Source organism: Cupressus sempervirens, chromosome 9, assembly GCF_028749045.1.
Source record: "Cupressus sempervirens isolate cs-2001-9-10 chromosome 9, ASM2874904v1, whole genome shotgun sequence".
NCBI lineage: Eukaryota > Viridiplantae > Streptophyta > Pinopsida > Cupressales > Cupressaceae > Cupressus > Cupressus sempervirens.
Window position 1 is genome coordinate 268427651 of NC_143126.1, and position 15456 is coordinate 268443106.

Sequence of the window (15456 nt, forward strand, 5' to 3'; positions counted from 1 at the left end):
ATTGTAAACGATAATCTTGTCATAATCTTAACTTTGTTTCATCCTAAGACATGAACATGTATAATCCATAATGAGTTCATACTTAAAAAATATAGTATTTAATGTTTAATTTGACTTAAGTGTTTAACTTTATTTATTTAATTGATATGATTTTAATAAAGATATGTGCATTTATATAGATCTAGTTGATAAATTTTAGATTTAAATTTTATTAAATAGTAATTTTGTCATACATGTATTATGTTGTGATGTATTTTTGATATGTTTTATGTTTTATGTTGTTTAAATATATATGCAGATTATATTTGATGGACCCATTGCCACCCCCTCCCCCTCCCATACCCCCACCTCCGCCACCTCCACCTCCACCTCCACCTCCACCTCCGCCTCCACCTCCACCTCCATCCCCACCCACACCACCACCACCCACCATGGATGAGCTCCGCGAGACCATGAGGCTTAACCTCAATGACCTCATGAGTGATATAGAGGCTATCTAACGTGAGAGGCACCCCCCACCTCACCTACTACATCTTGCAAATAGCATGCAAGGCGTGGTTGACTCCATTCATCATTTTGATTTAGACATCGATTCATTTAGATCATGGAGGGAAAGCATGCGTGCCTTCTACTCTGATGGCTTATCATACAGAGAGGTTTATAACCTACATATAGGTAAAGGAAATTTTCAACATTATTTTGTAAACCATAAGATGGGTGAACCAATTAGTGAGAAGAAGCCTCACATTTCCATTAGGTGGTGTACACATCCGCGCATAGCAGCACATTTTTGGGAGTGGTGGTGAATGCTATTTGACCATCCACCACACACTAATCATGAGGTGCCCATGTACTTCCTTAGGAATTTATGGGTTGAGTTTGAGTTGGGTTTGAAACCCAACTATTTTGATATGAAAGCATTTCAGGGGGTTGGTAGAGGGATGCCTCAAGATAGGCCTGGGGCAAAGCTGAGTGATAAAACGAGAAACCACAAGCAAGCTAAGCCCCTTGTACCTCTTCCTGCGCCTGTTGTGCCTGCTCCTCACCATCATCATTAATTTCATCTACTTTTACCCATTTGAGTGCCCTTTTGGGAAATTTAGTATAGTAGTGGACGCAAGCGGTACATGCTCCTTCACTTGGACATGTTTATACTAGCTGTGGAGGCATATGCACAGGCCCCCAAAGAGATCTTGGTGCAGCACACGATGGCCATTATGCTAAGGGTGCATATTTTGATGATGATGTATACACTTCCATGGTGATGGTAGTGACAAGATAGACGTGTCATCATTTTTTGACCTCATGCAGCAGGGAGAGCTTGGAGAGAGTCAAGAGCAGCAGGTAAAATTTTAATTTCAATATAAATATAAAGTGCACATAATTATTTACTTTCTACATATATGTGTAATTGTATTAACTATATTAATTTGTACTTTTCAAATAACAGAGGATGGATGACACTATTCCTCCTTGGAGGCAATATAGTCTTTTTTCGAAACCTACAGATGTTGGCGTCCCTTATACGGTATGCACTTTGAATTACACTATAAAAATGTACATTCAAATTTGAATTTAATAACATGTGCTCATATGTTCTTTTTATTTGATTTTGTAGGGATTGTCTGCATCTACACATATTGATGTTAGTACAAGTCCTACTCCAATTACCACTGAGGCACAGCCTCAAATACATGCGGTATGAACTTTTGACTAAAGACAAATAATTTGTATTATTTTTATGTATGTACATTATTATTAACTTATAATTTGAACAATTTTGACTCACATGTATATATATTTTATGTGTTTTGATTTTACGAACAAGAGCATGGATATCATACTCATCCATACAGGCCTCGGAATAGTCTATTTTTGACTCCATCTTATGATTATCATGCTAGCATACCTATAGACACATCTATGACATTGGCTACCACTCAAGTATGATATATACATTATATATACATGTTTAATTTATAGTGTATAAAAAATGTAGTGTACAGATTATGTACTTTGTAATTATTCATGTATATTTAATTTTGACTAAACATTTATGTATCCATAATTTTAGGACTACGTCACCATGAGTGTTGCTGAGAGCACAAGACTTAGCCAGATGGAGGTACCTACATCATCATTTGAGGTCAGTATTGTGATTTATGTACATAATGTATAGTTCATTATGCTCTAAAATCAAATTAAAAAAATGTATGTATTGTAAATTACAGGACCTCACCACTGCTGCATTTGGTAGTTTTGACAGTGCGCCTCCTCCCGTTACTGAGGGACACCCATCTCATGTGGTATAATTTATTTTATTATGTAGTGAATATTTAATTTATTTGCAAGCTAGATTTTGAGACCCATTTCAATTAAGCAAGTGCATGATGAGATGTGCCTCATGTTACACATGGTGATACATCTACCTCACAGGGTGTCTAACATGACAAGATGACTCATATTACACATGATGATCCATCTGAGTCCTCTTTGTGTGGAGAAAAGAGGACATTCAATCAGATAGATTAGGTCTTGTTGGCACCTATAGATTGTGTTTTTATGATGTATATATATTATTTATGATGTATGTACACTTTGTGTTAGGATAGTTAAAATTGTATGTTAGACCATGTATTTTTTCACTTCATAGATCATATTATGATGTATGTTAGACCATGTACTATTTTTTTATGATTTCTTATCATGCTTTTGTATGTAGTACATACATTACTATGTTTCACCATGTTTTAAGTATATTCAAACCATTTTCTTTATTCTGACATATTTTATTCATGAACATATGACACATTTTGTAAGTATATATGCAAGATCAACAATAATTTTAACTATCTATAGAGCATTATTGGATAAATATCACATCAAATTTATGCATTGAGATTCATACAAATAAAATTGACCTACTTGATTAAAAAATGTATTGATAACGTACCTAAAAATGTATCATAAGTGATCTTAATGTGTTGTTTGGTAATGTAAGACTCATTATCACCTAATAAGACCTACTATGTAGTAGTAAACATATGAATACCTATCATAATGTATAACAGACATAATGACTTATTAGGACTCCCATGTCCCCTTAAGACACACATGTATGGATAACGTACCTAACAATGTACATCATAAGTGATCTTAATGTGTTGTTTGGTAATGAAAGATATAATCAATATAATGAATACAATGAGTAATGATCTAACATATAATCAATACAATGAGTAATGATCTTTAAATTACCATGTGCAAGTGACTTGTTTTTAATATTACAATCAATAGTAATTTGAAACTTCAAACAAACATTAATTTAAACATGCTTGAATGTAAAAGTAATGGAACAAAATAGGAGGTCATTACTTAAATTGACAATTAATTTATAATAATTTATCAAGTGCACATACCTATAACTTTCAAATAGAAGTAAACTCTCATTTTTGAATTAGTTTGTACAACATATTTCACAATATATGTAAGACAATGTCAATGATATATTTATAGTTCACTGAACTCATTTGAAACATAAAATTGGTTGAACACATCTCTTCAAATGAGGTCCTGTAAAATAAAAATGTAAAGCAAAAACACACATGTTAATAAACACATAAATTAATATTCAAGGTATCTGAACTATGTAAATATATATGTGTAATTTGTATATACTTACTATGTGAAATTGCACAAGATGTTGATGTTCGATCCACTTTAACATTTAAATTTGCATAAATTGTAATTGAGACCTGAATAAGAGGTATATAAGTTCTCTAAATTGGTATTGACAACACAAACATACATGTAATTAAATTATGTAAGTACATATATATATAAATAATACAATAATGAAAAAACTTACATGTGTTTGATTTAAATGTAGTCATCCCACTATATCATCTGCATCCTCTCTCTTTTGCAATGCATCTATGATTGTCTCGTGCTCATCCATTGAAATTGTCCATAATACCTTATTGGCGAGTCTCCCTTTGTATCTTTCTAATTTGATATTTGTTGCCACAATCAAATGAGAATAGTGTAAAATCTTCTTTTCGATTTGGTAGTCTTCAAATGCTGGCAAACCATTTCTTCTTGTTAGGTACCTACGTAGCCAGGTGCCAGCTACAACAACAGACCCGATTGGATACCCAAAACCATCATTGTCTACTTGATGACATGTCATTTTTTTCTTAGGTTCCACACATCTAGCTAGCCAATACTCAGTCTGTTCATCATTATCACTAGGTGCAATAATAGCATAAACATGTCCTACAATATAAGATAAAGTATAGAAACACTTTAATTGCTCGTGTACATATGCAAATTATATAAATTGAAGCATGAGATCGCAAAAAAATCTAATTAAATTGTGCATACCAGGTTCTATGAGGTCTAAAATACGATCATAGTCTTCTAATGCAAAAGTAACATTCTGGCCTTCATTTACTATATCATCTTCAAAATACTTGTTAGTAGGTGCTATTGATCTTTGTTGCCAGTCTTCAACCCATTCTGTATTCTCACATTCTTCCCATTCACTTGCAAGACAAAATTGACAAAAACAAGCAAGCTCCCTAATCCATATAGTCCAAGTGTTAGAATCTGAACTCCTAAATGAATGCCATTTAGCTGAACCACTAATTGTATCACAATCATATCTTGAAGGGATATTATTTTCTTCAACTAGGTAGAAGAAATGTTTTATTGTAGAGTTTTGACTTGATCCCGTGTATAAATATTTGTTACACCATTCGACAGTCTCATGTGTATTTTTGAATTTAGCTCTTTCCTCAAATTTTAATTGCTCTTTACTAAGGGCTCTCTTCACACATGCACCAGCACCATTATGTTCTCCTTTACCATGTCCAACCTCAAAAAAACTCCACACATGTTGGATGCTAGTTTTCTTATGTGTCCTACTCAACCAATAGAACATTCTAGCATTCTTGAATTGTCCTGTACAATTATTTGACCATATTCAATGTTGTGTCATTTGAATTTATCTCTCATTTAAAGTATCATAAAAGACCTTGAAACAATATTGGACAAACTCAGATGAATGGAGTTTATTATCACTTAAATAAAAATGGTACTCTCTCAATATTTTTTGATCCTCCTCTGTACTATTAGGTGCATTCCTATAAACTATATGAACATAAATTGTTACTTGCACTGAATTGTAATATTGTGGTTGTACCTCTTCTTGCGGTGCAAGCGTGTAGTTCTCTGCAAAGTCAACAACTGAAAGTATAGTACCAATTGGAAATGTATTCTTACATATGTGAAATTGTCCATCAAGCCATCTAGAATATTGAGAGTGTTTAACATATTTTGGTATGATCACACTCTTAAACTCATCCATAAATGCATGACAACTAACTTTATCTGTAACTAGATCACACCTTCTTCCAAAATTCCCATCCTTCAATGGATATTCAATAGTTTTGAATCTTTTTACCTCAACTAATTGTTGTCCAAAAGTAGTCAAAGCATTTTCATGCAAACATTCATCTAACAAAGAAAGATTGCTGCACATATCACATGTACTAGAAAGACATCCATTGAAAAGAAAGTATTGATCATTAGGTGGCTTACAAAACAAACCTAATATGAAATCTTTTATAGTTTGATGTGGTATTTTTATACCACATTCTTGCAACATTTCTTTACTATGCATGGTAGCACATATAGATTGAAATACATCATAATGGTAACAAAATTGAATATGAGTTTTACAACAACATGTGATTCTTTCCTTGTTAATCCTTACATACCATAGTTTACACTTTTCAAAAGATCTTTGACTAATGGTAATATTTAATACCTTACCATCTACAAATTTTTTAAACAATTCAGTTTGAGTCATGTCCAAAAGGTGTTTAGGATGTGGATCATGTATTTTTGACCCAATTCTCAATTTAAGAACATCTCTTGAATTAGGTGATACTCTTGTATTATCATGCCAAAAATTTTCAATCAAACTTTTGATTTCACTAGTAAGTTTCATATCAGATCTCGGGAGTCTACCACTAGAAGTCCATAAAATATTTGCTGGATCACATTCAAAGTTAACCCTTCTCTTTATAGCTCTTTCTAAAGTCTTACGATTCACATTAAGATATCTACTTATGTTGGTAATCAATCTTTTGTCAGATGTTGATTTGTTAACTAAAGCTGTGTTTATTGCTCGTCGTGCTGCATTCTTATCTTTAGACCGACTTCTCTTTCTGATAACATCAAAGGCACTAGCAACAGTGGATACAACTTGTTTTAAAGACTCATTTTTATTCTTGGGTTTTGCATACATTCCCAACGTTCTCATTACTTTTCGCATTTTAGACATTTTAATTAGTTGCAACATTAGCTGACATTGAAACCCAAATTTCTTATTATAAAAAAAATGCCTATACAATCTATTAGCATGTGTCCTAATTTGTCTCCATGAAACCAATCCCTCAAGATTATCTAACACATCATTAGGAATATGAAAATTATGTTCAGACACTTTACTATCATCCTAACATGTTTGTTCAGTAGTTGGTGTTTCTATGTCTACATTCATGCAATTTTTATTTTTAGACACTTTACTATTTTCACTGTTATTTGGGATTTGAATATCATTTTCAAATTTTCTTGGCATTTCTTTTGGGGTAGGCATTTCAATTGGAGTGTTTTGTGCATGATCTTTTGACAATTGCTTCTCATGAAAAAAATCTAAATCGTTTAAATCGTAATCTGCTTCTAAAAAATCACCAATTTCATCATGAGAGAAAATTCAAGGGTTTGGAGACACACCTGTATTGAACGCATAATTAGAATGTGCACCTAAATTTTCTTGTATTGGGTTCTCTTCTTTGACTTCTTCATCCATCATGGTATCTTCAATGTCTTTCTCCTTTGAAACATTGTTCAAGTCTCTAATTCTCTATCTTCTCTCTCGTTGACGTTGTGCTTCATTCTCTTTATTTGCTGCAATCTCCTCATCTGTCAAAACTCTTGCTTTCTTCTTTCTTCATTGTTTTGATCCCATGTTTGCACCAATTTTGTATTTGAATCAGTAGCCTGCAAATTGTATAAGAGGACAAGAAAATAGAATAAGCGTGACAAAATTCAGTGTTGCAGGTCAAAACTATTGTTCAATCATTGAAATTGGGTCGGTGGGGCAACTTTTGGGATCCAATGGGTACATCAAAAATGGGTACCCAATTTCTTAAAAATCAGGTACCCATTTACAAATCAGGTACCCGATTTTTAGAAAATTGATATAATGGTTCAAAGCAATTGGGCACCCAATTTGTGAATTACAAATCGGGTGCCCGATTCGTGAGACATGAGTGGGAATTTGGCATGGCTCTCGACTTTTGTATGGGGTTTTGCCTTGGGGATAGGCATGACATAGGCTTGGTCCCACCAAGCCATGCCTTTGTGCTCCTTTTTTTTTCTAAGGCATTTAATTGATAATTTATGGTATTGTCGTTTTCTTTTATAGTCATTCCTATTGAATTTTTTGACGAAACAAAAACCCATTATAGGTCTTGCTGTTCTGATTTCAAAAATGTAAATTTTATAGTGTAATTAGTTTATTTTCTATTTTTCCATTATTTATTAATCAAAACTATCTCCTAAACGTTAAAAAGTGACATTCACTAAAACTTTAATAACTTTTTTATGTTATAATTTTTCTTAAATTAATTTATATGTCATCAATCTAAATACAATTCTTTTGATGTTAAAATTTTTTTTTGAAAAAAGTGAGATTTTGATCAAATTATGTGGTTCGTACACGAGAGGTTTTAAAATTTACCTTTATAGCCAATTAATAATTAATAATAATAAAATTATTCAATAAAAAATTAAGAAAAATATTATCATCAATCTTAGGTGTATTAGGTAACTCCCTTTAAAAGGATTTGCAAAAATTCATTTATTTGTGTCAAATTATGGTGTCCGTACACGAGTATGGTATGGTCCTGAAACAGACATTTTGAAAAAGTGGTTTTTAAAGATCCATACCAAAAAAATAATCTATCATATGGGTGCACAAATAAATTACATATTCAAAAACTAAATTCCGAACACTAAAATTTTTATTTATGGAGTTTTTTAATATTCAATCTCTAAATACCTCATATTTTGACATCAATTGACAAACAATTTCAAAAACAGGAAAAACGCTTCCACTTTTTGGCCAAAAGTGAGACCCAACTTCTTGCACTGACCCTTAGATGTAAGAGCATCTTGGGTCAATGAGAAATCTTGCATAACAAAAAATATTGCTTTATTTTTTGTATCAGTCTTTTGTTTAGGAAGTAATCATTGTTTCTTTTAGTTTTGAGTTATGTGCACTTGGCATCATGTTGAATACCTATTTTAGATCCTTACTATAAAAGTGCATAAGCTTTTGTGCACCATGCTATGAATTTTGTGTCATTCTTTCTGGTCTCTATTTCTTGTGATTTCATCCAACATGGTGTGTTGTTTCTTTTAGTGCAATTGCCTATGTTAATGTAGCATCTTGTACAGTTAAGAGTCGACTCCTTGGTTGTGTTTGGACCTATCTTTAAGTGTGCATGAAACATTGATGTACATTGCTTGAGTTATGATTTACACCTCTAAGGCAAGACCTATATTGTAATTAAATGCTTGCCTGTTTGACTTGTGGTCTAGCTAGCTATATTAGAACTTGGATTTGACATAACAAAGTAACATGGATGATAGCATGATATATAGAAGAAGGAATAAGATAGTAGAAGCACTGAGATTGTGAGCATTAATCTCTAACATTGTAAAATTCCTTATTATGACCATAACCCAAAAGGCCTTACAACCGAGCATGTTGGTCAATTGTTGATGAAAGATTTTATCATCAATAAATCTATGAATTCTATTGTCTCTTGCTGCAATTCCATGTTTTATTCCCTATGTACTCTTGGCAAGCTATTAGGTAATTGGGTCTAATCTTTGATTGGCTTCCTCTCTCTACCACTCTTGTGTTAATTATGTCTTCTTTAGTTGTTTTTGAGTGATTGGCTTGATTTATGTAGTTGTGTGTATTCATCATTTTATTTGTGTTTACTCTTATATATAGTTTTAACATTCTAGTTTTTTATATATTTGTGTTTTGTTCTTAGGGGTCTTTTCATTCTTGATCTTTGTGTTCTCTTTCTTCTCTCCTCTTTTCTTCTTCTATCTTATTGAGTTCTATGTCTATAATCAATCATCTTTCTTCTCCAGGTTATGTTCTCTTTCATCCTAATGATGGGTCACAAAGTTTGATCTAAAATTTTGATGATACATTTTTTTTACACAATCGAAATTAGAAGCTTCATAATATTGGCTAATATGCTCGTTTGATCAATAAAATATTTCTGCTCAAGATACTTAAATTATTGTATATTGATAAGTAAGAGATATTTTCCATAAGTCAAACTGTGATATTGCTATCAAGATTCAACTGTGTATTTTAACCATGGAGGAAACTTCGTAGTTAGGTGTATTTGAGTTGGAGTAGTACTAGGATGGGTGACCTCATGGAAAGTCCTAGTGCTTCACCTCTGTAAGCATCACCTAGATCCAATGAGTACTAAGTGTTACATTTATTCTCATGAGAGACGGGTTCATGTTAACTACTACTCATAAAACGTTGGCCAATGAATTTGACTCAAAAACTACATAGTTGAATCTTGATAGAAATATTACTATTGTATATTTTGAGAAATCTTATGTATAATCTCTTATAATTTTCTAAATATTGGAAAATTAGATAGTCTTCATTCTATCTTCTTGTAAATCAAATTATGGGTGAGAAAAAGAAAAGACCCTGATGATATTACATATTAGATAAAGTCGTGACTAAATACTTAGCCCATCCTACATCATACTACTCATCTCAAATATTTAAAGTAAGGTATTTGATCAATGGGGAAATAGGAGAGGGAAAGGATCTAGATATTTTTCGACTTCTCATATTCAAAAGACAAGAAGAAGGAAAGAGCTCAACATTATTGTAAAATGAAGAGTATAAGAGTGAAATATAAGAACTACTACGAGTTGTACCAAAATAATTTTGTAAAAGACCATCGAATATTTAAACATTAGTACGAACAAACAAATGGTATATAAAGATATATTATAATTTGACCAAAAAAATATTAAAACAATGTAGAACTGAACTGCTCTAGCAAATTAATCTAGAGGCACTTACCCCTTAACAATTGATAGGTAATTAGGCTCTTTTTGATAGGGCGATGATTGAAATCGAGGTGAAACATGTTTTCATCGCCGGATTCGGCTGGTAAAAACAAGCCAACAATCGTCCTTTTTGGGAAGAACAATGCGTCTTCTTAAATTCAAAGGAAATCATCCCATCCCCGTCAACCACAATAATGAAGCAAGCATTCTCCTAAATTAGAAAAGTTATAATCGGTACACACTTACCTGCAACGTCATGTCGGCCGTTACAGTTTGCTTTCTACAATACAGCCAATTCAAGGAAGCACCTTTGAGTATTTTTTAACACTTTCATTCAACCCAATTACCATCCAATGTTTACGATCAGTCCAAAACTCCAGCGGAACAAATCAAATCAATTGGGTAATGTAGATTTCAGAGTTCTCTGTCACACATTAATAATAATAAACAATGCCCTTGTGTCTGATGTGTAAACATTGGCAGTTCTTTATGAACATGAAAGATGTACAATTGCAGTGGTTGTTATGCATGTGAGGTGTTAAACGTTACAAAAAAATGATTCTCTATGTTTCCTGTCCTTAACTCCGACCTAATTCACCTCTTTCGGTATTTAATTCTGGTGATGTTACCTTTTGTGTCCCTTGCACGTGAAGAAACACGTCAAACCTGTCCTCCACTTTACTCCTCATATTATGCATTCTTCTTATAAAAGAAGATCGTTTTGGTGGGCATGTCCTTATTATTGCTGTGCCAGTTTGAGAAACTGTGGTGGCGAGAAGTAATGAGTTTCTATTGTGGAGATTCTGATTTGAATTTTAAGAGGGACATCTTTCTGGAATTTTAAGTTGTGATTCTTTATCTTCTAATTGTTGTTTTCAGTTTGGTTGCTCGCAAAGACCTCGAACAAGCTTGTAAGTCTTATGTTGTTGCTCAAATGAGTACAAGATTTGTAAATAATCTTCAGTATTAAAAAAACTGTGGCGGCACCACAAAACCTGGGGTGTTGGGATTGAATGAAGATGACAGCCCATGATGATGGTGAGAATGGGAAGAAGATGCGAATTGAGGATCTGAGAGTTGTGAAGGTGTTGGGCAGAGGAGCCATGGGGACTGTGCTCTTGGTTGTCAAGGAGGCCATGGGCAAAGAAGACCCATTTGCTCTCAAGGTGATCAGCAAGGACAGCAAGGCTCAAGGGTTTGTTAGGAAATGCAAGGGAATTGAGAGGGAGAGGGAGATTCTCTCTTCATTGCACCATCCATTTCTGCCATCTCTCATGGGGGAGATTGAGACACACAATGTGGTTGGGTGGGCTATTCAGTACTGCCCAGGTGGTGACCTCCATTTTCTCAGGCAAATTCAGCCAGACAGAACCTTTTCAGACTCTGCCATTAGGTAAGACCTCCTCTTTAGGTCTTTCTATGTAAAACATCTCTCGTGAAATGCAGGGAAATGGTTATGTGCGTGTCATGTCTTTGTTCTTGGATTGGAATCTGGGATTTGACCATCTCTGCAGAGAAAAATTTCTTTTTGTTTGTGACATTGGTATGAGATGTTTTTCTGAATTTGACAGCGTTTCGTCGAGGATCTTGTAATGATAGATGATCTCTACTTATTTCTCCATCTGTGGGATTATTTCAAGAGAATGGCTCTCATAATAATAGATCATCTAGAAGATATCCACTATTCATTTGATTGCATACAACTACTTCTGGTTTTCTGATTGTGTGTGTTTTTAGCATTAATATTTCAGATCACACTCTGTGACCATCATCAGGATGAAAGAGCACCCAGGAGATATAACATACACAATCATGCTATATCTCCTGCATGTTCTTTCATTCTGATGATGGATTAGGGAGTGTGATCTGAAACGTTCATATTATATCTCCTGCATGCTGTTTCATCCAGATGATGGATTATGGTGTGTAATCCAAAATGTCGATATCAAAATTACTTACAAAATCAAAAAACCAGAAACCAGAAGTATTTGTATGCAAAGATCATTTCTACTTATTTTTCCATCTAGTTGATTATTTTGAAAGAATGACTCTCATTACAATAGATCATTTCTACTTATTTCTCCATCTATGTGATTATTTCAAAAGACTGGCTCTTGTTGTAGTAGATCATCTCTATTTATTTCTCAGTCTATGTAATTATTTTGAGAGGCTCTCTCGCATAATAGTAAACCATCTCTACTTGTTTCTCACTATGTGATTATCTCAAGAGAGATAGATACTGGCTCTCATAATAATAGATAATCTGTATTTATTTCTCGGTCCATGTGTTTAGTTCAAGAGATTGGGTATTCTTAAACATTAAAGAGTCTTTTCTAGATTTGGCATAGGTTTTTAATTGAATAGTTCATGCTAATTGAAACCATGTATAATCTACCTATTCTTCCATCTTCATGGCTAACCTGAGAGAATGGTTATTCTTAAATATGTTATTTCATTATTCTTAGACTCGAACTGAAAGTCTATACAGTTATAAGATTTTCTTTAGAGTCCTAAGATTTTCACAATCCATGGTATTAGTATGAGCAGTTTTCAAAATTGACCATAAATAAATTTTCATCAGAGATCTCTTACAGATTATCTCTACTTATTTCTCCATCTATGTGGCTAGTTCAACAGTCTGTTATTCTTAGACATCAAAGATATGTTTCTAGATCTGACATGAGTTTTAATCGAATATCTCATGCTAATGAACCATCTCTACCTATTACTCCATCTCTTTTGTTTCTTTGAGAGACTGGTTATTCTTTTAAACATGATCAAATGGGATTGACCATCTCTGTGGACATAGAATTTTCGTAGTCTATGATATTAGTATGAGATATTTCTGGAATTGATACTGAGTTTTTCCATCGAAGATCTCATACTAATGTACCATTCTAGCTAGTTCTCCATCTGTGTGGCTAATTTGAAAGGCTGCATATTTTTAAGTATCAAAATAGATTGAGCATCACCTCGAACATAAAATTTCTTTCTTCTATGATACAAGTATGAGCCATCTCATACTAATGGCCATTTCTACCTAGTTCTTCATCTTTCAGACTAATTTTTTTTTATGAATAGTCCTTTTCTATTAATAAATAATATACTAAGATTACAATTCACAAAAAAGAACCTGAGGTTACAAAATCACCCCACGAGAGTTATTTTTAAACATCAAAAGAGATTGATCATCTCTGTTATAAAAATTTAACAGTTCACGATATTAGTAGGCTATAACATAAATTGTCATTGGTGGTTGGATAGTTGAGTTATTTAAATAGACTTAACAAGAATTTTCAATTGCATTTATGTAAATTTATCGTAAGGTGCAGTCTTTTTGGTTTTTCAGTATAAGTTGTGATAATTTGGGATTTGAGTAGCTAAATATATGATCACAAGGGTCTAACCAAAAAACTCAAATCTTTCAGGTTCTATGCAGGAGAGGTGGTATTAGCTCTAGAACACCTGCACAGCAAGGGCATTGTTTACAGGGACCTCAAACCAGAGAACATACTCATCCAACGCTCAGGACACATAATGCTCACTGATTTTGATCTCTCAAAAAGACTTCAACCTCAGCCAAATGAATCCATGAAATCTTCTCTAAACTCAGACAACCACAATTCCTCTCAACAAACAAAAGGGTGGGCAGTTCTCAGCAAGAAACTAATCTCAAAGCCCAAAAAACCCCAATTTGTTCAATCTCAAAACCCAAAAAATCCCAATTCCCTCAATCTCAAATCCCATTCGAGATCAAATTCCTTTGTGGGAACAGACGAATACGTAGCACCGGAGATTATAACAGGAGAAGGCCATGGATTCTCCGTGGATTGGTGGTCTCTTGGGATTTTTCTCTACGAATTGTTATACGGGCGAACCCCATTCAAGGGGGTTTCAAGCAAGGAAACCTTCAGCAGAATACTCCTCACGAACCCTAAGCTCATGGGCCCTTCTACTCCCCTGCATGACCTAATTCTCAGATTACTAGAAAAGAAGCCTCAAAGAAGAATGGGATTCTGCAATGGAGCAAGCGAGGTGAAAAGCCATGAATTCTTCAGAGGTCTGCAGTGGGATTCGATCCATGATCTCTGTAGACCACCCGTTGTACCAGATCTAGAAACAACTCAAAATCACATTTTAACCTCCGACCTGCAACATCTTTTGAATTTGAGCGCATCGTCATCGTCAGAAGAGACGAGCGATTCCGAACTGGACGGACATTTCTGAATAACAACAAAGAATTGTAGGTTTTCGAATCCCACGGACATAATTTACAGGGAATCCGTGGGTGAAATGTATATACAGTGAATATATATATAGAAGTGTAAATATTTGTGTGTGTATATACATTCCCCTCTGTAAATAAAAGTGCTTGCCCAACAAGCACAAAAGCTATGGGCACAAAAGCTATTGTACTTGCAATGTTTTGGTGCCTGGTTAGCATCCAACATGAAAGTTAGATCCATTTTTTATTGCTATAAGAGCTGTCCGACCAGAATAAATTATTCCGATATATGTCTACTTCCATGGAATGATTTTATAATTATTTAACACGAAGCAGATTTTTATAAAAGATTTTGCATTTTTTTTAAAAATGATTATAAAAATATGAACAACTTTCGCACACAACAAATTATAAATCTTAGGTAAGATAGTATGACCCACATGTGAAAGGGAATGTATAGATTAAAAATAAAGTTACTCTCGGATTTTTTCCTTTTTACATTTGATTATTAATTTATTTTCTTTTTACTTTTGATTATTAATTATGTTTATTAATTTTTTATTTAGAATGTGTTGTATATAACATAAAATTGTACACAAGTATATGTTTTTAAGGAAGCTAAATTTTACATAGTCTCTAAGCTTTTATGGATTTTCATTGGTTTGATTTTTATAATACTTTACTAGGCATTTGTGACCTTATCTTCAACACCTCTTTTATGACACTCTTTTAGATTTGAAATGTTAAATATTGTTGAAATGTTCAATTCAGTGGGCAACTCTACTTTATAAGCATTTCGTGAATCATGCTTCTTCAATATCTTACATGGTCTAAACTTCATTTTCAACTAAATATATGTTCCTAGTGGAAATCACTCATTCCTCAAATGAATCACAACTTCATCCCCAACCTAAAATTCCTTCTCTTTTTCTCATCTGCCTTAGCCTTAACTGTGTATTCATACTGGTAATATGCTTCCTCGCCTCCTCATCAATGTTCTTCAAGTACTTCATAAAACCCATAGTTTTGTCACA

General features: G+C 33.5%; 1 protein-coding gene across 1 annotated transcript; it reads left to right on the top strand.

Moving 5' to 3' along the window:
* Positions 1–10871: 10871 nt before the first annotated feature.
* Positions 10872–14708, top strand: LOC149538487 (serine/threonine-protein kinase UCN-like). Its single transcript, XM_089799821.1, has 2 exons — positions 10872–11590; positions 13626–14708. Exons 1-2 carry the CDS (start codon positions 11211–11213, stop codon positions 14422–14424), a joined length of 1179 nt encoding a protein of 392 aa, XP_089655947.1. The 5' UTR covers positions 10872–11210; the 3' UTR covers positions 14425–14708.
* Positions 14709–15456: the final 748 nt, after the last annotated feature.

Coding starts and splice junctions, on each gene's coding strand:
- LOC149538487 (XM_089799821.1), top strand. CDS start 11,211: ATGAAGATGACAGCCCATGATGATGGTGAGAATGGGAAGAAGATGCGA. Junction 11,591..13,625: donor TTTTCAGACTCTGCCATTAG/GTAAGACCTCCT, acceptor CAAATCTTTCAG/GTTCTATGCAGGAGAGGTGG.